The sequence below is a fragment of the Podarcis erhardii genome (genome assembly GCF_964252035.2).
Source record: "Podarcis erhardii genome assembly, chromosome: 2".
NCBI lineage: Eukaryota > Metazoa > Chordata > Lepidosauria > Squamata > Lacertidae > Podarcis > Podarcis erhardii.
In genome coordinates, this window is record NC_138498.1 from 61,200,681 (window position 1) to 61,227,686 (window position 27,006).

A 27,006-nucleotide genomic window follows, 5' to 3' on the forward strand; every position below is an offset into this window, starting at 1 on the left:
TCCTATTGCTGTTTGATTGATGTTCTTTCTCAGAAGACCTAAAAGGTGACAACCAAAAAATTCCCACACATCTTGCGAGATGGATTTTTGTCTGGATTGTAAACCATAAATTGTCTCCCACTTAGGCAATATTCAAGTATAATAATAAATCTTGTCTTGCTGCCTTGAATTTTCTTGATAAACCCTTCGACCTGCTACTCCTTGTCTCTTTGAAATCTAAACGTCTTTGAATCAAAGTTTATTCTTCAAGAAACAGAAGAACAATAATCATCTTCTGTTAGGACATATGTAGCATGTTCTCACTAATTTAATTATTGTCAATTTCTTAACAGCTTGCACAGACAAGGAGCTGAGGACCCTTGCATCCCGCCTAAAAGACTGGTTTGGTGCTCTTCATGAAGATGCAAATCGTGTCATCAAGCCAACCAGCTCGGATTCAGCACAAGGCAGTAAGATGACAATCTAAAAATAAAGTTTGGGATAAGTTCACAAGTTCAGCAAGTCAACAATAACTGTAATGACAGCTAATGTGGAATCTTTCATTTAATTATGCTATGGTACATTCTCCTGCTATTTCAAACCACCAATTATTTTGTTTTATTTTCCTTTATTTTTTGCATATAGAAACAGGATTTGAAATTTAATTACCATTTGCAGTCTGTCGAGTCGGGAAACTGTGAGGTAGCTAATGGACCATCTAGGGAAGAACTATACCCTGCAATGCATTAAACAAATAGGATAAGACTTTGTTTAATTGAACCGGGGTTAGGAAAAATGGGGTAGACTCGCAGGGGTTGGCAAGGCTTACCGGGCATGGGCTGAATCACTCCCATGGAGCTCCTCCATGGGCCAGGCCAGCGCAGCGCGACACCAGAAATCACTTCTGCACATGCCCAGATGCCAAAAATTGCACCTGTGCAGAAGTGATTTTCAGCATCTGGGCATGCGCAGAAGCGATTTCCGGCATCGTGTACATGCACAGATGCAATTTCTGGTGTCTGGGCATGTGCAGAAGCGATTTCCAGAGCTGCGGAAGATAGTCCCTGCGCTGTGCTGCGCTGGTTTGGCGCAGCACACGGGGACTCACCAAGTGGCAGCTCAGTTCGGGGGCGGCTCATGGGCTGCTTCCAGCCCATAGGCCTCATGTTGCCGACCTCTGGGGTAGAGCAACGGCTGTGACTCCTGCTGGATATCAGACAAAGGCCTAATGTTCTGTTTCCTACAGTGGCCAGCCAAAGGCATATGGGGAACACACAAGCAGGACTGGGGGGAGTATAGGGGGACAGCCCTTGCCTGTTATTGTCCGCTAATAAGTAGTAGCTTGCTAGCTTGCTACCCACCCTTCAACAGGTCTTAACAATTTAAAATTCAGATAGAAAATACAGCTGCAAGAACAGGGTGGGTCCTGAAAACATTCCTCTCTAGTGTAAAAGGCTATGATAAAGTTCTGGGTCTTCGATGTTCACAGAAAGCTGTTTAGGGAAGGTGTGAGACATACCACTGCAGGGAGTGAATTCCACAGCTTACAGAACCATCAAGCCTTGTAGACATTAATAGCCTCCCCCCCCCCACCATGAATTTGTCTAATAATCCCTCTTTTAAAGACATCTCAACTGGTGAGTGCTGTGATTTAAAAATGTGTTGGTTCTGTGGAGGAAGGGCGCATAAGGGGGCTAAATACAGTCTCTTGCCAGAGGGCCCACAGAATCTTGCATCCAACAGGCGCTGGGTCAAGGCTTTGTGCAAGAGGAACAGGCCTTCTGCTGCCCTACTGACTTTCCAGTGACTGACAGCATGCAGTAGGCAGGGAGCGGGGGGGGGGGGGAGAGAAAAGGGCTTTCTGTCAGTCCTGTTACTCCTTCCCTCTAGTGAGGGGTGGCAGAGTTTGCTGAAACTAAGTGAAATGTCAGCAGCCTCCCACCTGCTCTCAACAGTATTTGTCAAACTTGGGCAATTTTTCAATCTGTAGGTTAAAAATTCACAGCAGGCTTTGTGTGCTACAAATATTCCCACGACAGGCACTAGATTGGAAACATAATTTTAACAGAATGCTTTTTTATCCATTTATTATTAAGCATGCAACCGCCTGTCTCTGAGCAAGAAACTGCAAGACCTTTTCTGTGTGAAAGTGCCTTTTTTCTTGGGTTAATGAGTATTTAGGGAGGGAGGGTGCAGATTGTAGGCAGGCCTAAGTGTTACCATGGAACAGCAATCCTGAGTAGAAGCTATTGGTGTGTAACTATATCTGGCTTTCCCTACCATTTATTTTAATTATTTAAAAGGACAAACTGCATTTGTAATCCTTCATGAAAACCAAGAGGACACTAAAGATGTTCTTTTGGATAGCCCAAGCCCCTTGAATAGTACACCTCTACAGTAATCCCACCCAGGAGCCTAGTAAATACTAAGAGCAGACTCCATGTTTGTGGACGGTACCACGTCAAACTGCTTGTGGCAGAATAACAGAACTGAATGATCCTTAATATAAAACTTCCTGCTCACAAAAAAACTAGATATTGAAAGCACAATTGTGGATCAGTCTTTTCCTTGGTCTACCAATTTGTATATGCAGAGGGCCCACCCCCAGGGATAAATTCAGCTGTATGATTTCTTTGTCTGCAGTCTGAACTTGAGCAGAATGGACTTCCCATCCCAGTGCTGTTTGTGTGAACCAAGCATAAGTTTCCAGTGCTCATGAATCTCCAGCCTTTCACCATTCTGCTTGCATTTTCCTCTCCCGACATGTGATCACTTCATTGACATGAGCTGTCAGGTTATGCTTATGGAGCCATAAGAAGCACATGCTTTTTTCACTGCAATCTATTTTGAGTATTCCTCTGTGGTTTTAAAGCAACTTCCAAATGATTGGAAATGATGGCTAAGATTTCTCTGGATACACCGCATCTGGGGAAGGTGTTCCACTGAATTTTTTTCCTGTGCTGCAGTTTGATAGGATGCTGCTGTAAGTTAACGAAAACCGAGTGGATCAAGTTCATCTGCAGGCAAAAAGTAAAGATTATATTCTTCCTATTCATTCGTGAAATGGAAGTATTGGCACAGTTTTAAGTTTTAACTACTGTAATCTCATTCGCTGTCCACTTTAGGCAAAGCTCTTTTCTTTCTTATTTGCAAGCAACAGAAACAAAGTTATTCAGAGCACCAGTATTGTTGTTGTTTTTGCAATTAGTACCTTTTCTAAAGTGAGGTGTTGCTGTTTTTTAAATGTCACTGGAAACTAGTTATTCTGTGCAGTGGAAGCCTATGCATGTTTTCTTGAAAGTAATTCCCACACTGTGTTCAGTGGGTTTAATGCCGTAAAAAGTGTGGTTAGGATCAAAGATGCAGCTAATTTAGCTTCAACAGCGCAATCTTAGAAATTAATTAAGTCTTAGGGATGAAGCCCACAGATCCACCTACATGTATACAAGATAAAGCATTCACATGGCATATAAGCTACATGTATACACATGGCATATAAGCAAGTGTTGAGCACTGCATAGCTTTCTTTGAAAAAAATTATCCAGATTTGCCTTTTTGTCTCCCTTTTGGTTTGTTCATTCCACTAATCCAACACAAGCACAAGGCCCCAATATATATAAACTGATATTTTATTTTACCTGCAAACAATAATGCAGCATATACAATTGTTACAGTAAGGCATAGAGAATGCAAGTGTTCTTATCCATAATTTTTTCTACTAAATAGTTGTTTCCATCTAAGTTATAACATCCATATATATCCCATTCATTTAAGAGAACCCATAATTTGCACATTTTTTAAGATTAGATCAGTAGTTATTCTAGTTCAGATGTGTACAATCAGTACACAGGTTCAGCTAAACTGGTGTGTCGTCAGAAGCTCCACTGAACTATGGTCTGTACCCACAAATTTATGTGTATCTTTTTCTATATTGAATCTGGCTATTCCAAAACTATTTATTATAGATTGTATTTTCACTAAGTCTGCTTCTGTCTAAACGGTGCATTGTGCCCAGTGTTTCAGTGTACAATTTTCTGTTTATTTTTTACGTGTGAAATGTGTAGGTGAAAAGGTTTTGAGACAATAAGAAGCCTTTTACAAATAGGTCACTTATTTGAATCTGTTCCAGAATCTGAAGTGATTGGAAGCTGGTGTCTCTTGTTACCAGCTGTCCAAGACAATGTTACATGTAATGACTTAAGCCCACTTTTGGTTGAGCAGGTGTTTTGAGTCCAAAGAATCCCCTTCTCAACAGGCACTAATTAATAACCTTTCTAGAATTGCCTGCAAATATATCAAGATACTTGAATGACCTAAAAAGCCAGCGAGACTTTTGATCTTTGGCCTTATTATTTGAGGCTGTGGGATGAAGGGAAAAAGTGAAAAAGACAAAGCTTTCTCGATGCAGGCGTGTTTGAGCTGTAGCACTGAATAGGTTTCTTGCAACATTGAAGGAGAGGAGGAGAGAACAGAAAGTCAACATCATATTTTGAGTGAAAAAAGTATATTAAGCTTCCCAACACATATAAAGAAACCTAACATGCAGCACTGTTGTTGTCTTTACCCTACTTTTCTTGCACATCCATCTCCTACACTTCTGAAAACTGGCTGAGCACTGCCATGGAAAGGAAATATATCAATATGTAAAAGGGTTCCTACTTTTACATATACCCCATTAATGTGTATGTGACTGTATGCATTTTGACAGCCTGTATCTTGCTTATCAAATCATGTTTTTTTTGTCATGACCCATCATTTGAGCAAACCATTTTATGATCATTACACCAGTGATGTCAGAGGGATCTGTGTTAACAGTAGCATGCCCTTTAAAAGATATTCTTCACTGAGTATCCTACAGCACTATGATTTAGATTTAAATAGATATTCCATTCCCTGCAAAAGAGGAGGAACTAACAATAGGCAGGTGATCAACTTTCTCATTGAAATCAATGGGGAGCTTGGCTGGGTTATGTCCAAAGTTTCTTTTGACCACTGTATTATACTGAAAATGTAAAGCTACAGGCGTAAAATTCAGAATTACAGTTAATTCATTATGTACATGTCAGTATTTAGGAGCTGGAGCAGGATTTGGGTTGGGTTATCCCTCAGATGTAACAGTGCAGTGCTACTTGTGGTAAAAGCAGTCTGAGTAAGAAACCACTGTAGCAAGACTTTTATAGTGTGGTAGTTTTGGTGAGGTGTTTTCCATTATCACTGGAGAGCCAGTGTGGTGTAGTGGTTAAGAGCGGTAGTCTTGTAATCTGGGGAACCGGGTTTGCATCTCCGCTCCTCCACATGCAGCTGCTGAGTGACCTTGGGCCAGTCACACTTCTTTGAAGTCTCTCAGCCCCACTCACCTCACAGAGTGTTTGTTGTGGGGGAGGAAGGGAAAGGAGAATGTTAGCCGCTTTGAGACTCCTTAAAGGGAGTGAAAGGCGGGATATCAAATCCAAACTCTTCTTCTTCTTCTTCTTCTTAGTTCAGGATAACAATGTCAAGCACAATAGAATTCCTATTACATATATTATTCACACCTTGGAGTTACACATATTCGTTTAAGCATAGGTTGAATGGTCATCTGCCGTGGATGCTTTAGCTGAGATTCCTGCATTGCAGGAGGTTGGACTAGATGACTCTTAGGGTCCCTTCCAACTCTACAATTCTATTTTATTTATTTATTTATTTCATTACACTGTTCCTCAAAAGAGCGCAAGGTGGCATACGCAGTTCTCCTCCCCATTTTATCAAACCTGTGAGGTAGATTAAGCTGAGAGTGACGTATCAGATGTCTAAGAAAAGGTAATAGATTGATGTGATGATTTTTCTGTAGTTTCTTGAAAGTCACTGCTTTGAATAAATAAAATGCATTTTTTCCCTTAAAGGTTTACTTGTCTAGAAAGAGACAAGAAAGTTTACATAAGACTTGGCAATCTTGGACTTGATTGTTGACACAGGCATGTCAAGTAGTGATTCAATCAAAGCAACTTTTATTCAAAAGCAGTTTAAAGTAGAAATAGAAACTTGCTGCCACATCTCAGCACCATAATATACTCGAAAGGCTTTGATCCCTCACTTCCTTTCTTTAACCTTTTAAACAGCAATAACTAGCTAGCTAAACTTTTCATAAGACTTCTTTAAATGCCTGCATATTAAAGTAGCACATTAGCATTTTCTAGTCTTGAGGAAAATATTTTTTTAAAAAAATTATACTAGAACAGTGTATACAAATAAATCTTGGGCAAGTACAATTAACATCTTCTGGTTTTCACATTTGGCCCTTACAAGTGCATCATAATGCTGTTGTTGTATCTATATTAATTACTGTGTCATTCAGTTAAGTGCTTGCATTGAGATTGCATACTGCAATAATGTGATTAGTAGCAAAGCTTCTGCCTCTGTTATGGGAAACGCCAGATGTAATAGGTATAAAGCTGTAGAGTTTACCTAGAACCACCTTCACTACGTTTATATGAATCAGCATAAAGCTCTCCCATTTTTTTAAAACACAGTTTTACAACTTTATAAGGAGAAGCCAGTGGTACATGGTCCTAATTGGTGTCCACCCCTCCCCTACTGGATGCAACAAGAAAACTCCTCCCTCCCCTTTAGAAAGTATTTCTTTGTTTCTTTTAAAGGAACAATCAATGAATGGGGTAACACAAATTTGTTGCCACTGTTCCCCTGAAACATGAGGATGGGTGGATAAACTAGCATTTTGATTCGGTTGTCATGCATGCTGATCATTTCAGATGAAAAACCAGGGTCACCCTGCTGCTGAGGGATGCACTCAGAGCTCTCTTCTGCTCTCTATTATCTGTTTATTATCTGAATTAAAGGCATTTCTAAAATGCTTAGTATCTAATCACACCTCCAAGTGATATATAAAAATACAACATAAAAGCAATTAAACTGTATCACAGAAACTAGAAACCAGTAAAATGTTATTATAAAAAGGTGTAAAAACAGGAAAGAGCATCCCTGTGCAGGAACAATGGTAGAAAATGCCCCTTTTCAGGTCACTACCCTGTGATATTCTGTAGGCTGCAGTGCCACAAGTAAAAATTCCCAAGACAATCTAAATGATCTTACAGGTCTATACAGGGGCAGACATGGTTTTTTAAAGATATTCTTCAAATATCTAAAGGGCTGTGACCTAGAAGATAGAGCAAGCTTGTTTTCTCTTGCTCCGGAGGGTAAGACGCCAACCAATGGCTTCAAGTTACAAGAGATTCTGACTAAACATCTGGAAGAACTTTCTGGTGGTAAGAGCTGTTCAACAGTGCAACCCAACCCCCTTGAAGGTTTTTAAGCAGAGCTTAGATGGCCATCTGTCATGGATGAGATTCCTGCATTGCAGGGAGTTGGACTTGATTACCCTCAGGATCCCTTCCAACTCTACAATTCATATGATTCTATGAAGCCTCATTCCTCATGTATCAATTGTACCCTGTACTAGTGTAAGAGGAGACCATGATCACTTAGCCTCCATTCAACACTTCTCAGTTTCTTCCGAAATTAAAGTATCATACATCATCATAATTTGTGATCACCAGGATCATAAGTACTTAATTTCACTCTGGGAACTCAGAGTCAACCAAGGAAATGAATAATGAATAACAATAGTAATTATGGCAATGATCTATAAAATACGTGAAAGAAAAGCCCCTAGCCTATCTCTACAAAGCAAGGTACCGGAAAACTCAGACACTTGCTCTCAGGCCCCAGTCTCAGTTGTCTTTAGCTTGAAGGGAAATCGGTTTATCTTTTTGAAGTAGCGTGTAATAAAATAGCATTAATGTTTATATTACCTGAACACCTGATAGTTCTTCAGTGTCACAGAGAACCCTCCATCGGAGTTACACCTAAAGAGCTTTATTCCAGTGTGGTGCCTTTCTGATCCTCCACTTAAAATAGCAGAGACTTCAGTTCTATTCTAGGCTTTCATTGACAGTTCAGTCTAAGAAGTCTCCTTGCCACCCTCCCACCCCCCGCAGTTATGAAGAAGCTCATATAATGGGGAAATCTTCCTTTTATGCACCATCAGGAAATGACAGCTGTTCAAAAAGAGAAAACAAGTTCTTCAACGGATTGGTTGTAATATGTGGTAACCAATGTACTATTTGCCACCATCAAACCAGAGATAGGTGCTAAAAAAATATGTGTCAGAAGGAGAAATAGATAGAAGACACTGGGTATACAAACTTGACTTTCTGAGCATTGCAAACAAATCTTTGACAAATTATGTGTCTTGCTTAACTCTGGGAGAAGCTACAGCAAGATGAGATGTGAGTGGGGCATCCAAATGAAAATGTTGCTTCACACTATGAGTTGGAGGTGGGTTTCCGGGATTACAAGCAGAGATGTCAGGGTTCTTAGAGAAGGAGAAAGTCCTGTAATTGTTTTCCTGAATCAGAAGCTGCAAGCAGTTTTTTTTTTAAAAAAAGCTTTGCCATAAAATACATGCAGGCCTGCTAATCGCTGCCATCAAAATGGGTTTGGAGAGCTAGTTGTTAACATGCAGAATGCAGCATTCAGAAGAGTGTATTGCAGAGAAGAAACATTTACAGAAAGAATTTTATCATTTTAAGGAATGTGAGAGGAGACTATTAAGAAATTTAGTGGAGAAAAATGGGTATCTTTCATGATGTTTTCTGTTCTCTGATTCTAGGAAATTTGAGAATGAAGCAAATGTCTACTCCCAAAAGCCATTACAGCCCTGCTTCTCTTTAAGGGGGAGGGTGCTCCCAGACCTTGTTATATATTCCCCCGTCCCGAACATGTGCAGCACTTTGCATTGTACATTAATATAATTGCTGTGAGTAGCTTTGGGACTAGGTTTTGGCTGAAAAGCAGGATAATATGTGCAGGATAATAAATAAATGTGCAAATGAACAGAGAGGGCAAAATTGAATTCTGAACGAAAACAGGCTTCAATGAACTGTGAACCACTTACCTTGCCTTTTCATTCACATTTGTGAAACAATAATGAATGGCTATGACTCAGAGTATTATCCATCTCTAAGGTTTATCCTGCTGTCTTTTAGCCCATCCATTTCATTCACACTTCGTTCTGAATTGGGATCATCATGTTCCATTTTCTTACAAGTCAAGAAGGAAAGGTTAATCTGAAATCAATTTTGTCCCAGTTATCTGCAAGACTGAAAACAGAGTCAATTAGCAGGGCTTCTTGTTTTCAAGAGAAATCTGTATGTTTTAGCTCAGTCTAGGTTGTTTGCTCCTGCCTTTACAGGATTTGATACTAGCATATTACCAATCTGCAAGGATTCATTGGGCTGGATGTTCAACAAACTGGATATGAACTATGACCTTCTCCTCGATCACTCAGAGATCAATGCCATTTATCTTGATAAATATGAGCCATGCATTAAACCGCTCTTCAACTCCTGTGACTCCTTCAAAGATGGAAAGCTTTCGAACAACGAATGGTGCTACTGCTTTCAGAAGCCTGGAGGTAAGTTACTAAATTTTGTACTAGAAAATTGACTCTGTGATTGCATGTTGATACTAAAATATTTTTACAGGAAAACTAGCTCCCATGTAATATTAAACAGCAATTGCGTTATTAGGATTTGTATAAGGCACATCAACATACCGCATTTCTAATAAAGTTGGCATAGTTTTAAATTGATTAAATGAGGAGACATGCTTGATTTTCATACGGTAAACAATACTGATATTATTACCACTCCACTTACTTGTTATGTATTGAGTGGCATTCAGCTAAGTAGCATTAGATGGCTAGAAAAGCCTGGGTGTGAAAATCCAAGCATCAAATAGACACTGACACCTAAAAGGTTGAACCTAGTGATTAGCACCTGGTTACTGAACACAGAAGGAAGCAAGCTTCTTCTCCCATATTTACAGAACTTGGCCACTGACGCTTACTTAGTTCCTGCTTCTCCAGACCAGTTAGTTCCCATGGATCCAAAATACTTTCATTACTATGGCTTTCAGTGCTCTCAGCCCTTTCAAGATAAATTGGAGGTGGGTTAGCAGCAGATCCAATTGTTGCCATCCCCTTATCTTCTTTAAACCCTTCTAACACTGGCGGAGGAAGAGGAGTGCGGGGGGAGCGCACTGCCCCTGGCAGCGCGATCCCGGTGGGGTGCCATCGTGGCTGCCCCCCAGCCTGCACTGGCTTCACGCCCCTGCAGGTGACGCAACACAACCCCAGGACACATGCCAGCCCGCCCGCCCCCCCCCCGGTGCCGGAACATGAAGCTCCGCCACTACCTTCTACGCCAACTGTATCCCATCAGCAGTGGGCCCAGAAGCAGGTGGGCTTTTGCCACCTGTGAGCTGGAAATGGCTCTTCTCCAAGTGGATGACTGAAGGGTTAGTCATCATTCTATGATTAATTTACTATTATGTACTTTGCTATGGTTTCTGCAAAAGGATTGCCCTTCCCATTTCTTCCCTCCCAAAACATAACAAAATAATACCATCAGTCATTCTCCCCTTGTTCTCATTATCTCATTAAAAAATGGAATTAAACAGGAACTCACAAAGAAAAGAGAAAAACGCATCTGTACCCAGAGTTATTTTTAGCAATATCACCCAGATAGTCCTCACTGCCTAGAAAGACAAGTTCTTCAACATTTACTTCCCTCTTAGGTTCCTAGTTTTTCTTGCTTCTCTTTTTATGTTCCTCTCTTTTTTCTTATAATTTGTTCATTCTTCTTTTCTTTCCCAGCATTTTAGTTTTCCTTTTAGAATAAATTTCTTTCTAATCCTTGCATCCTTTAGTTTGCTTTTTCCATGTAATTCTCTTCCCTTGTCATTCTTATCTTTCCCATTTTATTATTCTTTGTCCACAATTTTTGTTGTTGCTTCCTTTAAACATCTTCCTTAGACCCAAGCTTCCTTCCTCCTCTATTACTTACAACAGCAGACCATGATTGTGCATAACAGAAGCTATTCAATTAAGTGGGCTTAACTCCCATTAAAATTATGTAAGTACATAATTTTATGTGAAGGCTGCAAACTTCTTGTATTTTAAAATGCGCTCTTTCGAGCACTCTCATGCCTCCATATCTGTTGAGAGGAATAGAGATCTTCCATTGTTGTATCTGGTACACATTTTACACACAGTGTAGCAAGGTCTCGGTCTTCCTGCTCTTCTATCCCTTGTGGGTGTGGACTAGAAGTTGGTGGCGTAATGTACGTGGCATCCATTTAAGCACGCCAAAGTCTCTGTGTTCTCTTTTCCATATATAGGCCAAGGAGTCTAGATTAGGTTCATGGCCTCCTACTTTGTGGCTAAAAAATGCCTGTGAGGTTCCTTTCACATGGTGGCCTCCTTGTTCCATTGGCTAAGGAGCAGAGTGCCCCATGTGTGCCCTAGGAAATATGATCATGGTTTTCAATCTCAAAATTTGTTCTATCGATATTAGCTTATTGCTTATGTCATTGCTTATAATGTGAAAATTAGTCTTTTAGCAAGCAATGTGAAAATTAGTCTTTTAGCAAGCAATAAATTAGCACCCTAGCTTTGGATCAGGCTGGTGAAGGAAAGGAAAACTGTCTTAATAACCAAAATGGCCCCCAAACACACTTTTTAAGCAAAGCATGTTGTGAATTTTTTAATTAGTAAAGCTAATGGCATACATTTGTTCTGCAGTACAGTACAAGCATATGTGGTTCATTCATTCCCAGGTGTGCAATAGACTACCGCTGTCTGTCAATTGCTAAGCTAATCATTAGAGAATCTGTCCCTTACCATCTGGAAACTACTCTCATGTATTTTGTTTTAGGTCTCCCTTGCCAGAATGAGATGAACAGAATTCAAAAGCTGGGCAAGGGGAAGAGCCTGATGGGTAAGTTCAGTTACTTGCCACTCACTCATTTAAGCTGCTAATTAAAGCTTCTGTTATTACTGTGACGTTACATGCTGTAATAGGGTCCCAACTGTGTGCTTGTGCCACTTCAGGAACTCATATAACAGAACATCAGCCTGTGCTAAATGTGTTCCATGACTTGGCATACTAGGTAACATTATGCAGAACAGAGACTGTCTGTCTACTGAAATCTCAAATCAGTGCCATTAAATTGACACAGCACATAGATTTATTTCTTTATTGTTTGACAAATCCAAAGTAAGAAATAGGCTTATTGGATCTTCCCCTCCCCTAAAGTATAAATTGCACTTTTAAATGTGCTGTAATGATACACATATTAAGGTAATTTTGGTATGTTGAGCACATAATGCCATTGGGAGGAACATTCTTTCACCTCTGGTGGACATGCCCTAAGGTGAAGGCCTTCTGGGAAATGATATATAATGAACTGAAAAAGGTATTTAAGTATACCTTCACTAAGAAACCAGAGGCCTTCCTTCTGGGTATTGTCGGCCAGAAGGTGTTAAAGAAGGATCGAACATTTTTTATGTATGCAACAACGGCAGCAAGGATACTCATTGCTAAAAACTGGAAAACCCAAGATCTACCCACACTGGAAGAGTGGCAGATGCAGCTGATGGACTATATGCAATTGGCCGAGATGACTGGCAGAATCCGAGACCTGGGAGAAGAGAGGATTGAGGAAGATTGGAAGAAATTTAAGATGTATTTACAAAAACATTGTAATTTGGTTGAATGTTAAGAAGGATGCTAGATTATAAAAAATTGGCCACCACTAAATTAGATTTGAATTTGATGATAAGTGAGATTAAAGAAAACATAAATTTTTTGGAGAATTGCTAGATTATATTTAAATGAGTGGATATAAGATCGTAAACAAGTTGATAATTTGCTTGGAAAAACCTTTTAACGATGTAAATGGGAGCGGGAGACGCAAGGGAGTCCAAAGAAGTGATGAAACCACGTTGTGTTAGAAGTAAGATTGTTTATTATTTGTGCATTTGTACTCAAAAACTTATAAATATTTATATATATATAAAAAAAAAACATAATGCCATTGGGAAGTTGAAGAATCCATCTGTTAAACTGTAGGTGTATAATACTAACAGCTTTGGACATTCTATGGGCTTAAATCTGTGAATTTCAGTGAATTTCTCTTCCACATTAAATAATTCATAATTGAAATCAAATAATACTTCCAATAATGCACAGTGAAATTAATACAAACATCATTCTAAAGCAGCAATACTGAAATGCATACATAAATTGAAAACCATGCAAGTAGAAAAGGAAAGAAAAATCATTATGACACACAGGATATGTGCGGAGAGGCAGCATTTGTACTTTTTAATGCCTTGAAGTATCTGCACAAATATAATTTGCCTGGGGATTCTTATTGAAGGTGAAGGGAACACAGCATGGCAGGGCAAGTTCCCCCTCCCTTCAAGAATATTATTTTCAAGTACTCCCCTCCCCCAGGACACATTTGGAGGTAGTAATAACCCTGAGCTGTGGACAGAAGGTAGGTTTTGCTTTTATTCCGTTGTGCTCCTAAGAACAACCCGTTTACCCTTGTCCTACATAGCTCTCTGGACTCCTTTAAGGACTGAGTTGGTGCCATGTATATGTTCCTGCTACCTTATCTGAAAGTATTCCTCCCACAAAACAGGACTTAACAATGAAAATAGTGTAGAAAGGTATTCCATTGCTGTTACTAGGAAGCTACATTAAGTCCATGAGGCATTCCCATTATTCATGAGATCAAATTTATTAATCCATATAGCCCAGGGGCAAACTTTCTTAATGGTCATTTGCAACAAATTGGTAGACGAGTAACTAATGCATGCATGATGTGATACCTAAATGAACTGCAGTTATAGCTGTCATGACTCCTGCACCTGGGGCCCTCACACTACCATGAGGAAGATAACAATGAGGAGGAAATAATTTTTGCTAAGCTACTCATCCCCTTCCCTTGGGCCATCCTGATCTGAGGATGTAGCTCTTCCACATTCCTTAAACCTATTCCTTCCACAGTATAGGTCAGCACCTGCAAAATCAGACATGGTCCCTTTAAATCACCACAGCCAACTCCTCAGAAAGGTGGGCCAATGGCTGTTAATGCCAGTGTACATAACACCTCAGATATTCTTCATCCATGTGAAATGGAATAAAATAGCCCTTTTGATGTTATGTGTGCACATTGCGGAGATGCATTGATCTACAGTACTGGTGAAGGAAGCCTTTTATTTATTTTGAGTAGTAAATCAAGTAGTATCTCTCTAACAAAGGTGCTAGGTATTTTCTCAGATATAGCCAGACCCAGTAAAAGTCTGCTCTTCTGTGCCTGTAACAGAAGCAAACAGTAGATGATGGAAACTGCTATATAAAACCCATGCTCAATATTCTTCTAACTGATCTTCAAGTAGACGTGGTTTGTTTTAAATTTATGCAAGTACCGTATTTTTCGCCCTATAGGACGTACCGTCCCATAAGGTGCACCTAGTTTTTTGGGGGGGAAATAAAGGGGAAAAAAATTATTCCCCCGCCCAGGCGCAGGGCTGGGGCGGGGGAAGCCCGAGCTTCCCCCGACCCCAGAACAGGCAACTCTCCGCAAGCTATGGGAGCCCAGCGGGGGCTCCCACGGCTTGCGGAGATCTGCGCGAAGCCTGGAGAGCGAGAGGGGTCGGTGCGCTCCGACCCCTCTCGCTCTCCAGGCTTCAGCGAAAGCCTGCATTCACCCCATAGGACGCACACACATTTCCCCTTCATTTTTGGAGGGGGGAAAGTGCGTCCTATGGGGCGAAAAATACAGTACATTTGCACTGAATCCATTGAAGCTGATGGCAGAAATATCAGCTTTCGTGAGAGAGGAACAGAGAGCCACAATGATAAACAGAACCAGTTGTTGTCACTGCACTTCTTATAAAATGAAGGCACTTTAGGGTTGTTGTTGTTTTTCTTTATTTCAAGATAACAATTTGAATTGTTGCTATTTGTGTGGAAGAACCTTACTGACAAAAGAACTGATGGTGGTGGGCGGGGGGAGGGAGGGAGAGAAACAGTATGCCTGACCATTTCAACCTGCTGTGCAAACAGTCAAAGAAAGCCCTCCTTGAACGTCAGGGCCAGACAAATGCAAGTTTATCTTCGTGCTTAGCTCTACAAGTATTTGTATTATTGACAAGGGCACCATTTGCTATCCCTAGGAACTTTCATTCCACGGTGCAATGAGGAAGGATATTACAAAGCAACTCAGTGTCATGGAAGTACTGGGCAATGTTGGTGTGTTGATAAGTATGGAAATGAGATAGCTGGCTCAAGGAAGCAAGGGACTGTTAGCTGTGGTGAGTAATGGCATGCTTTTCTCAGATAAAATAAGAATGAGTGTTGTGAGAGCCCTTGCCTGCTGCTGCAAGCCTGACTATGAGTCTACAGAATGGCAAAAAGAGAAACCTATTAGCCATCATGACAAGAATCTTCAGGCCTTCATATTTATAATACAAATGTGCTCATACAAGTAAGCTCTCTTCCTGAATAAGTGTGACAATACGAAATTGGCAAAAGCATTTAATGTTTTTTTCTCACCAGCTTACAAACTGCAGTAGTTTGTACTGCTAAAAAAAATATGCTGGCTAGGAAGTTATTGCCGGCTGATCATTTAAAAATCCAAAATTTAAAAATCCACATGTTGCTCCCTGCAACAGAAAGCACAAAATTAAGGAGTCCTGTTCATCAGGGCTGCCTTTTGAAAGAAAGACTTATCTGTGATATAGATTGCATTTTTCCCATGGAGGTTTAATCTGAACAAACAATTGCTGCTGAAATTACCCCACAAGGAGCACATGTACACATAATATAAATGTGTGCTGTATATGGCAATCGCTACAGCTCTTTATACAGCTCTTCTAGTGGAGAAAATGAGTTTATAATGAAACACCTTGGCATAAGAAAAATGCCTTTTTGGAACTTTTAAAAGCCAAGTGCTACAAACATGTAGGGATGGAGGAGAATTACATTTGGTCTGCATTTCTAAATGAACTGACCAAATTTGTACCTCCAGGAGAACTAATACACAGGTCATAAGACTTCAGATTTTGCAGTTCTCTGAATTTTGCAATGCTGTTCTCAGCTCAAAACAACCCAAGTGGATTTTTATAATGCATATTTTTAGGTAAGTTTCTTTAGAAATGTGTACATTGTGATAATATGCATATTTAAATATGAATATGGATTTTTGTACAATTTAAAAACAACAACAGCAACCCTACAGACAAATGCAGAAGCAGGATAAAATAGAATTAATGGAAACGTGGAATTGATGTGGAGTGGAAATGGGCAGATTCATCCAGTTTCGATAACCCTAATTTTGATAGCTATAGTCTTATTTGAAGCCCTGAAGTTCCTATAAATAAAAGTTTCAGGCGTGACATTTCATCTTCAGAATTCAAGTACTGAAAATAATTCTAGTGGCATGCTCTTCCTTCCAAAAAATGCTAGAGAAAAGAAAGGTAGTAGCTTTCTAACTTCCTTTTGAGAACCCTTTACACATCCAATTGTCTACAAGAGAAGGGATATATGTGTATCTGCCATGAGACTCCTTTGTACTTCAAATAATTATGGGGCTCATTACTGAGGCAGAGCACATTTCAAAGGGGCACAGCACAGGACCAGACCTGAATAGTTGCTCATGTGCCCCATAGCACATTCAGCACACCTCTACAGGTTCACAATGTGGGAGGAAATGGGCAGTGGTGGGAGCACCAAGGAACCCATTGTTTGAATGCCAAGGATCTACCAAATTTGGGGGGGGGGGGACAGTAATCTAGTAGACTCACAGGAGTATATAATGGCATCAGAATAGCAAGGTTTCAGTTTCAATAGCCTTATTAAGACTTAAGTCAACATTGCACATGAGAATTTGCCACCTAATCACCTTTGGCTGCCCAGAAAGAACATTTATTGTCACCTATTAGCAACACCGAGCCTTTTATATATTGTATGTGTTTGGATTATTAATGCATATGGATGACTTTGTATGATTTTATTGTTTAAACTTATACCAATAAAGGTAAACCAAAACAAAAAAATCAAAACACCGAGTTAAATGAACAAGTAAAGTGACAATCAAATCAGCCTGGTTATTTTGAGGCAATAGAAATGGACCTTTCAAATGTAAGCCCTTATTTGTCTCAGCTGGCAGGACCACACCGGGCACTATGAGATTTTCTAGGCCAATTTACATTCCAAATTTTTCTGGACAATATCAGGACAGAAACAAAGGTATCACTTGGTGATGTTTGTGGTGAGGTTTTTATGAGGTACGCAATTTACTGAGACCACCAACTCATTTCAGATCTCTTCGAACACTCATCAGATGGTGGTGTCTTTCAGTCACCATTGACCTGGAATGGATTTGAACCAACAATTTAGAGATGTAAGGTTCTGTCTTCAGCTATTGCTTCCTCCTGAAAACGTGTGGTTTTGTGGGTGTAGTAGAAGACTGTATATTACTCTGAGCACTTTACTGTGTAAAAATGTTTTACTATTTATTTATTTTATTTTTAAAAAACAGACATGTTAGGGGGAGGGATGAATTAAATGGTTTAAATAATGAGAACATTGACATGTTTTGATAGAAAATTGGGTTAAAGTATAACTGTGAATTCTTCCTGGTTGCAGAAGAGGAGCAAGAAACCTCAGGGGATTTCGGTAGTGGTGGATCAGTGATATTATTGGATGATCTGGAAGAGGAACATGAAGCAGAAAAAAAGGACCAAGAAGGGAAACAGAAGATCCATGTAAGAGCAGCTAATGATGATGATGAAGATGAAGATGATGACAAGGAGGATGAAATTGGCTATATATGGTAGTTCCCATAACTCTGAGGACTCATGTTTTGCACAATATCACAAGTCATTTCGTATCTCTGCAATGGTAACTGAAACATCAGGCATTGCATATGGAGCTCAATTTAAACCCGTTTGGGCATTCCAATATGCACACAGGTATCCCTTACAATTGAGCTTCCCTTTCACTTTACTGCTGGGCGTAACTCCACAAGCACAATGGAGATGAGCATGCAGAGCTGAACCTGACATTGAAGTGAACTGGGGAGCTCCTTGCACATGTGGGACTTGGCACACTCATGTGCATTGGAGCTCTTGTGGCCAGCAAACTGCTGGATGGAAGCAATTATCTCTCCACTCAATTTAATTTAGTACACTGTGTTTAATTTGGAAGACAGCTTTCCCACCTGACTAGCTATTTTTTGGCATAATTGTAAGCATTGTTCTATTTTACTGACATGGTGACTTTCATAGCTTAATCTGCTCACATGCGTCTTTTATAAAAATGGAATATGGAACATAGCAAGAGGGTCAGCACATCCAAGCACTGGGCTCTTCTGATGTTACCAGAACTAAAGTTTTCAATTACTTGATCTTTTTTAATTGTGCCATTTGTTGTTACTACTGTGGTTTTGCTACTTTAATGTTAAAAGCAGGTGGGGTTCGGGGGTTTTCTGTCTCGCCATCTGGAACTTGTTTGAAAATATCAAAATCGCCTTAACATTCTGATTTGGTCACCCACTGGCTTTTAAGTCAGAAATAATTCCATTTTAGTTCCTCCTCATTTTTCTTTAACATGGTTGGCAGAACCACTGTCTTATGTTAGCAGAACTCAATGAAAGTTCTCCCCCGCACCAGGAGTGCAGGATAAGATCTCAGATGACTGTTTAATCAAAATTAGTTGACTTTAAGTTAAGCATCATGATCTTGATGATTGGTATAGTATGCACACAACTTTTAGCAAAGGAAACAAGCCTGGAATGGCCTTTCAAAACATGTGGAAAAGGAATGCTTTGCAAATGCATTTCTTTACAATCGTTTTTGCAGGCTTGCAAGTCTTGGATTTTGCTTTGATCAAGTTTGCACTAATGCTATGCAAGCTGCCTCTGCTTCCTGGATAGCATACCACTGGTTTTGCTGAAAACGCTTTTTCTTCATTTACTCTAAATGAATCCTCATTTGGAAGTGCTGAAGCTGTCAGAGGCACTAACCATCAGCAGTAATAAGCTGTCTTCCCTTTATTTTAAATTGTTGATATTTATTTGCTCTGTTTTAAAAAAGAAAACATCTTTAGGCAGTTGCGTTTCTGGTTAATATCACTTCTGGTTAATATGATACTTACACATATGAACCAGAAGAGAATGTGATTAAAATATTCCACATAGTTATATCTCCATAGCAGCATCTCATTGCTCCCCATTGCCATTCAGTGTGGGGAAATGAATTTGCCATTGCAGACCTTTTATTATGTTAGCTGTCCACGCAAGGACAAAACATGATGAGCATCTATGATTGGTTGGGAGGGAAAAGATGGATTTGTAACAAGCCCCATCTTTTTCTCATTAAATGGAAGGAAATAAATGCCAGATAGGTCTTAAATTCTGCAAACACTAAGGACCATACCACTTTTGTTGATCAGGGCAATTATAGTGCTGTTCTACCAGAACTGAACATGGCCTGTACACTTTAAAGAAAGCTTATATTTCTGTGAGAAAGTGCTAATTTTTTAGTGTGAATTTCTATACAGTTTTCAGGCGGCTGCACAATGGCATCTATCCTCAGACTATTGTTTGCTATGTGTGATGCTCTTGTTTGTTTATGCCTTTTGCTTCTGGTGTGATGAAGTCTGGGGTGGCTGTTTTTTAACAATTCATTTTAACACAAGGTCTGGTTTGTTAATGAACCCTTCAAAATGCCAAATGTCATGATGTTAATATTACATTTCAGTTTGTTTTAATATTCCCAACAAGTGCATCCTAAATTTACTGGCTTTGTGAAATTATAATATCCAGCTGAGAAGTTACCTCCCAGATATACAGCCTTAGCCTGAAACCCTGAGCTCAATGGATTCCAGTAATTAAGTAAGCTGGTTGTCCTTTGACTTTTAAAGGTGCCACTGCTACAATCCATAAATGTACATCATACACACTTAAAAACTCTGCAGTTCCACTGAAGAAAATCCACACAATTGCTTTGGCCTTTCTGTCTTCTTTAGCCATAGTGATGCAAATTGTGTCCTGTGCTGTTGTGCTTAAAGTAGAATCCAATGCCTGGTGAATGAAGCCATTGGGCTCTGCCCTAATTGCCAGTTGACCTCTATCCCAATCCTCATTGAGGAATGCACTGTCCATTCCTTGCTATTGTAAAAGGACATAGGCTGTCATGCAAGGAAGCTGTGGATGCCCTGCTCTTCCTCAACTTTGCCCGTCTCCAAGTAAAGCCATGTAGCTATCCTTAATAGGCCAGCTACAACACATTAAGGGGTAGGGAGCAGCTGCCGGTATACGACTACTCCACTCCTGTGAGTTACCATGTTCACAAAGCACCTCAGAGTCCAGAGCTCACACTTGAAAGTAAGTTACATGAGATTAATGGGGATTAATGTTTTAAGAATATGGGTTTTCTGGGATGCACTATTAAGCTGTATTTGAACACTGGCTGGACTAGTATACAATAAAAGTCACCTACTGTAATACCGTCCAATTAGAAGCTGCAACATAGCTATCATTTTCACCATACTGCTTACCTACTTAAATTAATAAAACCTGTAGAAGTCAAATTCACTGTGGTTGCAGAGAAGTGCTATTATCTTTTATATACTTACGATAAAGTTTCCATTTAGCCTTTGTTCTTGTTACGCACACAGAGCAGTGTGAATGCAGCTGCTTTCTGGTGAAGTCCATCATTGCTGGTGTCTGTGTGAAGATTGAAATCACATGGGTGAGGCCACTCACATGGGTCTTTCCCAACTGATCTGCATTCTTCAGCTCCAAAACATAGCCAAGTCCTATTGAAATCAATAAAAAAGACTTAAATTAGCCATGCCATACCATACCTAACCTATTCTACCGATTGCAACAGGATACAGGAGACATTTAATTTCTGGAGCAGGGACATTTTATTTATGTGAGTAAAAAACAACAACCCTGCAGATTAAATCTTGAAGTCAGTTGTGGTGTTAATGATGGAATTAATCTCATTACACATAAACACACACAAAACCCCATAATCCCTGCCTCCTCTGATGTTGCTTAATTGCTGGGCTCACTGTCTTAAACACTATGACTTTTGTTTATATAGGGTTTGTATGTATAAAAATTAACCAACACAAAGTTTCTGGTTGTTTTTTCTTTTAAGAATCATTTCAAATTATTTCCCAGCAATTCCCCACTCCCAAGCAAACCCATGATAATATAGATTACTTCATACATATCGGTATAGAATTCATTAGCAAAACTGAAAACAGGCAATGTCCTTAGATTCAATAATCTCCCTGAGAGTTAGTACATTTAAAAATAAGCTCTTAAAGATGAATCAAACTGAGCTTTGTCTGCAGACTATAATCATTCTCTAAAATTCTTGCTATATGATTTCCTGTTTGTCTGGAGAGAAAAATATTAAAATCAGAAAAGGGTGAGGTACAAAAATACCATTTATTATTGTAACTAAAGGTGGAAAACCTGAAGCAGCAGCAATTGGAGACACACCTACAATTTTGTCAGATTCTCAATAGCATTTGAAGGAAAAATGAATCATTTGTAGTAAAGCCCTTAGAAAAATACTATAGCCATGCCAGAGAAGCAGAATGAAGTCGTGCCTTCAGAGGCAATGACTTGCAGTGTCATCTATTTCATGATAAAGACTCTCCTCCTGAAGAGAGGGGAGTGGTTGTGGGCGGAAGCCTGAGCCCCGCCTCTAGCAGGGGGCGTTAGCCCTCTGCCTCCCACTCACCTGGCTGGCGCCCACGCCCATCGGCAGGCACCCAACCAGGTGCCTCCGAGGGGGCGTGTACAGCAGCCTTAATACTGCAGCGCCAGCCCCTCCTCAGCCTCACTCTTTGTCGTCCCGTTGCGATTCATTCCTGGTTGTCCTGGGGGCCTGGTAGGAATTTTTCCATTTGGCATTAGGCTTTTTGGTTTTTTCGCCTACCTCGTAGCAATCGTCACAACTTTCGTGGTATTGGTGGGTAGGTTAGGCATTGGAATAATGTGTCGTGGTGTCGAAGGGCTAGGTGTGGCCATCGCCTATGCCTTCAATTTTTGGGTATTCCCTTAAAGGAATCTGGCGGTCGTGTATTCTGTCCGATGCCTGCTTGGCGGGAGGCCATGGCACGACCCTCGGTGACATCAGGGGAGAGCCTATAGTTGGATTAGCATCAACAGGCTCCGCCTACTGGTGAATAAACCCCCCTTGTTTCAGACTCACCCCTCTCTGAGGTGGTGGAGTCAGCTGACGTAATCCAATGCCTAAGCCAATACCTTTTCACTTGCTGTAATCAATAAAGTTGTGGCCTTTTCTTGCCCATTAACCTTATATCACGTGTCCTTGTGTATTCATTCCACTTTGGGGTGGGGGGGAATCGGGTCCTCGAACCACAACTCAGCTTCACCTCCTGTTGAACCATTTGTGTCCCCGTCCCCCCCATTGCCCATGTAAGATTCAGGAACTAGGAAAAGATGGCAAAGCTACATGAAATTTGACCAAGCAAGTCTCACAAGCTTTTTTGTTCCATTCTGCAACAGTGCAGAACTAACACAATCCAAAGCCACGACAGGTTCTCTTGAGTTCTCTATCAAGACACAGGATAAATGCTGTAATTCATTTCTCATTACATTTTCTGGGGGAGAAATAATAAATGTACCTACAATGTTGGCTGACCAAGACATTAATAGGCCTCCTGTCCTCACCTCTGTGAAAATTACTTTGTTTATAACTTCTAATGGCTTTAAACTCTACCGGATAAAATATAATGATTAATATCTGCTATGCCATATAACAAGAACATACAATAGGTTATTTTATACAATAGTATATATAATTTTGATACAGTGGTATGCATCAGCAGTAGGCTCAATCAACAACAGTCTGGACCCAGCCTTATTGTGGATTTGTCTCGGAAAGTGCAGCTTTCCATCTCTGTTTCATTTAAATCATTTTTTTAAAAGATCAGTAAGCTACATACAATTATCTACTAATCTTAGTGGCAGCTCCACATACTAAACTGCAAAGACTGCAGGAATTTTCGTATCAACTGACTTTATCCTTTTAATTCTAGTCAGAGTATATATATTGCAGCCAGCAAAGGTGACCCATGCATAGAATCTAGCTTCCACCTTTTTGGATGTCATTGCATGTATACATAATGATGGTGCATGAGAAAGTAAAAAGCACACAGAAAATCCAATGCCAAATTTGCAAGACACTGTGAAGCACAGAAGTAGCTAATGTAGCCCCCCCCCCAACTGTTGCTGGACTCCATCTCCCATCAGTCCCAGCCAGCATGGCCAATGGTTGGGAATGATGGGAATTCCACCCAGCATATATATTTCCCAAGCTCATCAGATTCACCAGTTCCCTCACAACAAAAGCAGTAAAATTAAATAGCTATGCACATTTATGAAGGGCTATGCTCTCCTATCCAAACATGAATAACCTTAATGTTACTTCAAGATGTTCTTGACGTTTATCTGAACAGAAAACAAGGCACAGCATATCTATTCGAGCTCAGAGGCTGGGGGAATATTGTTTTCCAATATACATTTTTATTAGACACTGTTTAAAAGTAATGCAAGAATCTAGTATAAAGGAAAGTAGAAAAGGTGGTTAACATGGGGGGGTGTTCACTTTCAGTTTGGCAATCCCAGCCTCCTTAATACTTCCCCAGTTCAGTAGCTTGCACTGCTGAACCAAAAATAAAATGTTAAAAACTCAAGTGCAGACGTGGCTTTCATCTTAACATTATTTGGGAACATGAATTAGGCATGCCATATCACTACCAACTGGTGCTTGAACTGTGGAATACATGCCATGGTTCATCCTTACTACTACTGGTGAAGTATGCATTTCCACTTCTCAATATTAGTAATATAAAATGTGAATTCAAAGGGTTTACTATTCCACCAGTGAGAAGGGTCATAAGAAACCAAATGTAACATAATCTAATACATTATGGATCAGAGCAGAGATTTACTTCATCTAAATCAGTGGCATTCAGTATGTGCATTTGATTACAGAATGTGGCTATAGTCAGCTCATGCTATATACTGTTGCATGATATTTGCCTTCATCTGATAAGTTAGGTTGTGCAAAGCTCTCAGCCTAAGTGAAAAAGCTCAAGTGCTTATTGAAAAAGATTCCTAAAATCAATGCCAAGCAAATGGTTGCATATTTCTACATATCAAAAACGTCATTTGGAACAGCATCTTCATTCTTTATGTTAGGGTGGATGGTTTTGACCATTTTCACAAACTACAACTCAAAATAGTGTTGTTGTTTTTCAGTCAATCACCATGCAATAAACTTACTTTGTTAGCTCAACAAAGCATCCAGTCTGCAATTCAGCATACATTGATCACAACAGTGTAATTCAATGTTGTGGGAGCAGGGCCCTGTTCAGACAGCAAGACTTCCCCTTCCTCTCCTCCCACACCCATGTTCCCCCAAAATCTGCTCCAAAGGGAGATGGGAGGTGTGTATGATTTTATGCTGTGAACCTCCCTGAGATCTACAGGTACAGGGCAGAATACAAATTTAATAAATAATAATAATAATAATAACAGGTGACTATGGAGTGGGAGGAGCAAAAGTTGAAAACCTGTTGTGCAAGTGAACATCTGTTGGAGTCAATCCAGTATCTTTTCAAGGATTAAAAAATGACTTGAGTACTTATTTGAATACATGCTGTATCATTTTCAATTCTTCACAGCTCACTGAAAAGGGACAGGTCTCGTGACTATCCATGATTCAGGGGCATGTCAGGCTTCTTGGAAATCTATGTATTCTTCAGATCGTAAATTCCCTTAATTTGCCCCCAGCACAGCTCCAATTCACCTCTAGCACACACCCTTTTCAGCCTTACGGATCAGTAACATTAGTGGAGCAAGTACCACGGAGGTTTCTGCAATGGCAGGGAGAGTGCATCCAACATCAGTTCTCCCTCTCTAAGAGAAGAAGGTCTGATGCCTCCCATGGACCATGATATCGCGGGGTTAACCTTGCTATTTAAGAAAACAAACAACCCTCGCCATAATTACGCATGTTGGTTTTCTGGAAATGCCTATACAATAAAAAGGTTGATTTGAAAACAAATCTTGATAATCCAATGGAATTATTTTATAAACCCGTAAACCAGAATATCAACAACACTGGTAATCAGAATCTTTGTCAAATTCTTGGCCACCATATTTGTTCATAATTAATACAAAAGTCAACATGGTTAATGCAAGTATCATTATATTCATATTTCAGAGTTCTTATTGCTTTCTCCCCACCCCATTTCACAGCATGCCTCAAGAAAAAAAAGTGATACTCCAGATCATTAAAATGTTAAAAAATTAAGGCCTTTAATGCAGTATACAGTAGAGCCACTGGCTCTTATATCCCACAGCAGAATTACCTATTCTATTTCTCCCTTATGACAATCTAAAGCTTTTAACTTGCCTACAGCTTGACTTAAATTTCTGGTTCCATTGGAAGCTAAAATACTGCATTTCCTTCAAATTACTGACCTTCCAAAAAGTTATGGGCAATGAAAAAAAAACCCTCCAGCACCAAAAAGAACAAGGTTACTCTGCAGTCTTCAAGCCAATCATTCCCTGTATTTAAATGACTTTCAAGGAAGTAAGCTTTGAGGGATGCATCCTATTCTTTTCATGATACTTTACAAAAAATATATATATTTTGGAGCCTTGTTAGGTTTTTGTATTGCGCTTCAGTGTGTTCTTTTTACAGATTTCACAAAAGGTAACATCTGTTCACTTCTAGCCTCCATTGTGCTTTGAATTCTTTCACACCTGATTTAAAACTACATTGTGTCCGCAATCCAGCACAGAATTAGGTGAGATAAACCCATTGATTTCAGTGGAGTTAAAACATAGCTAAGGGACAATTCTATGCACACTAGAATATGTTGCATTGATTTAGTAGGCCTTCCAAGTGAACGTACGTAGGATCAAACCTTCGCCTCTGTGTTGAATTGTTGCCTATGTGTTTATATGTAACAGTACTTCACATGCAACATTCATATAAGAAGCAACACAATCTGCTAGTCAATACTTCAATATTAGAAATTTCATACCATTTTCTCCAGGTAGCAAATGACATAGAACACCAGCCAGCCAAAGTTAAGACGTTTAAGTCACACTGATGTTAGTTAATGGCAGTGTTAAGCATGTGGTTAATTTTCTCCCACTAAAATCAATGGGAACTCATTAAATTTGGCCGGATTGTGTCCACTAAATCTAGGGTCATTATTTGCAACAGACCACCAGAACTCCCAGTATTAGACTCTCTTTTTTTCCATAGAAATTTGATGGCTTTCACTGCAGACTCTTCTTTCTGCCATTCAGTTTTCTTTTATTGCACAGACTGCTTTGTACTGTTAATACACATCAAAGAGCCCTTTCTACAGTAGGTGGTATTTGGTCTTTTTATACTTTTCTCAATGCTGCTGATGTCCGTTACTGTTTAATGTGTAGCGTTGTAAGGAGAGATCCAGATATTAAGTGTTTAAGTTTTATGTCCCTACTGTAGATGGAATGTACAATATCATAGTTAATTAGAGTAGCATAGTAAATTATGAATGCTTTTTTCCCCCATGAAGATTTAAATGGAATGTGAACATGTTGCTGATTTCCTTGGTTAATTGTAAATGCTGAATTGTAGTACTAAGTAGTTGCATTTTTGTCTGTCTCAATAAATTTTAATTTGTCTGCGAGCCCCCATTGTCTGACTTCTGTTTTGTTAAATTTCTGGAATATAATGAAGTAGCCTTCACCACTTTGTCTAGAGTGAAAAATATGCTCTAATGTAGTGGTATGAAGTAAAGATAGGCAAGATCTGGACCAAACTACCCTCCAAATTAGCAATCCATGCCTCGCTTAACCTGGAAGACAGATGGAGACCCTGTTACTACCTCTGCTACAATTTGTTGGCACTTTGTGAAATTGAACATATCTACACTGGCCTTTATTTAACTATGCATACCAACATCACTAGAACTGCTCCATGCATGTAGCTCTGGTGAAACAGACTGGGGAAACTCCCTTATACTGAGTCAAACCATTACTTTATCAAGCTCA

At 39.7% G+C, this 27,006-nt stretch overlaps 1 protein-coding gene and 1 long non-coding RNA gene across 4 annotated transcripts in view; one reads left to right on the forward strand and one right to left on the reverse strand.

Moving 5' to 3' along the window:
• Positions 1-20,396, forward strand: part of SPOCK1 (SPARC (osteonectin), cwcv and kazal like domains proteoglycan 1) — a 398,473-nt gene extending 378,077 nt beyond the window's left edge. For 2 of the 3 annotated variants that reach the window (XM_081850393.1, XM_081850391.1), the window contains exons 7-11: positions 333-449; positions 9,230-9,451; positions 11,754-11,816; positions 15,068-15,205; positions 17,541-20,396. In XM_081850393.1, coding sequence (XP_081706519.1) covers positions 333-449; positions 9,230-9,451; positions 11,754-11,816; positions 15,068-15,205; positions 17,541-17,731 — 731 coding nt within the window. In that variant the 3' untranslated portion in view covers positions 17,732-20,396. Of the gene's footprint in view, positions 1-332; positions 450-9,229; positions 9,452-11,753; positions 11,817-15,067; positions 15,206-17,214; positions 17,296-17,540 lie in introns of all 3 variants that reach the window. The other variant, XM_081850392.1, reaches the window with a different exon arrangement.
• Positions 20,397-20,632: 236 nt separating this feature from the next.
• LOC309335393 lies at positions 20,633-26,636 on the reverse strand. Its single transcript, XR_014153463.1, has 2 exons — positions 22,317-26,636; positions 20,633-21,577 (listed from the first exon to the last, which is right to left on the reverse strand). It is a non-coding gene; the product is annotated as an uncharacterized lncRNA (long non-coding RNA).
• Between the last annotated feature and the right edge of the window lie 370 nt (positions 26,637-27,006).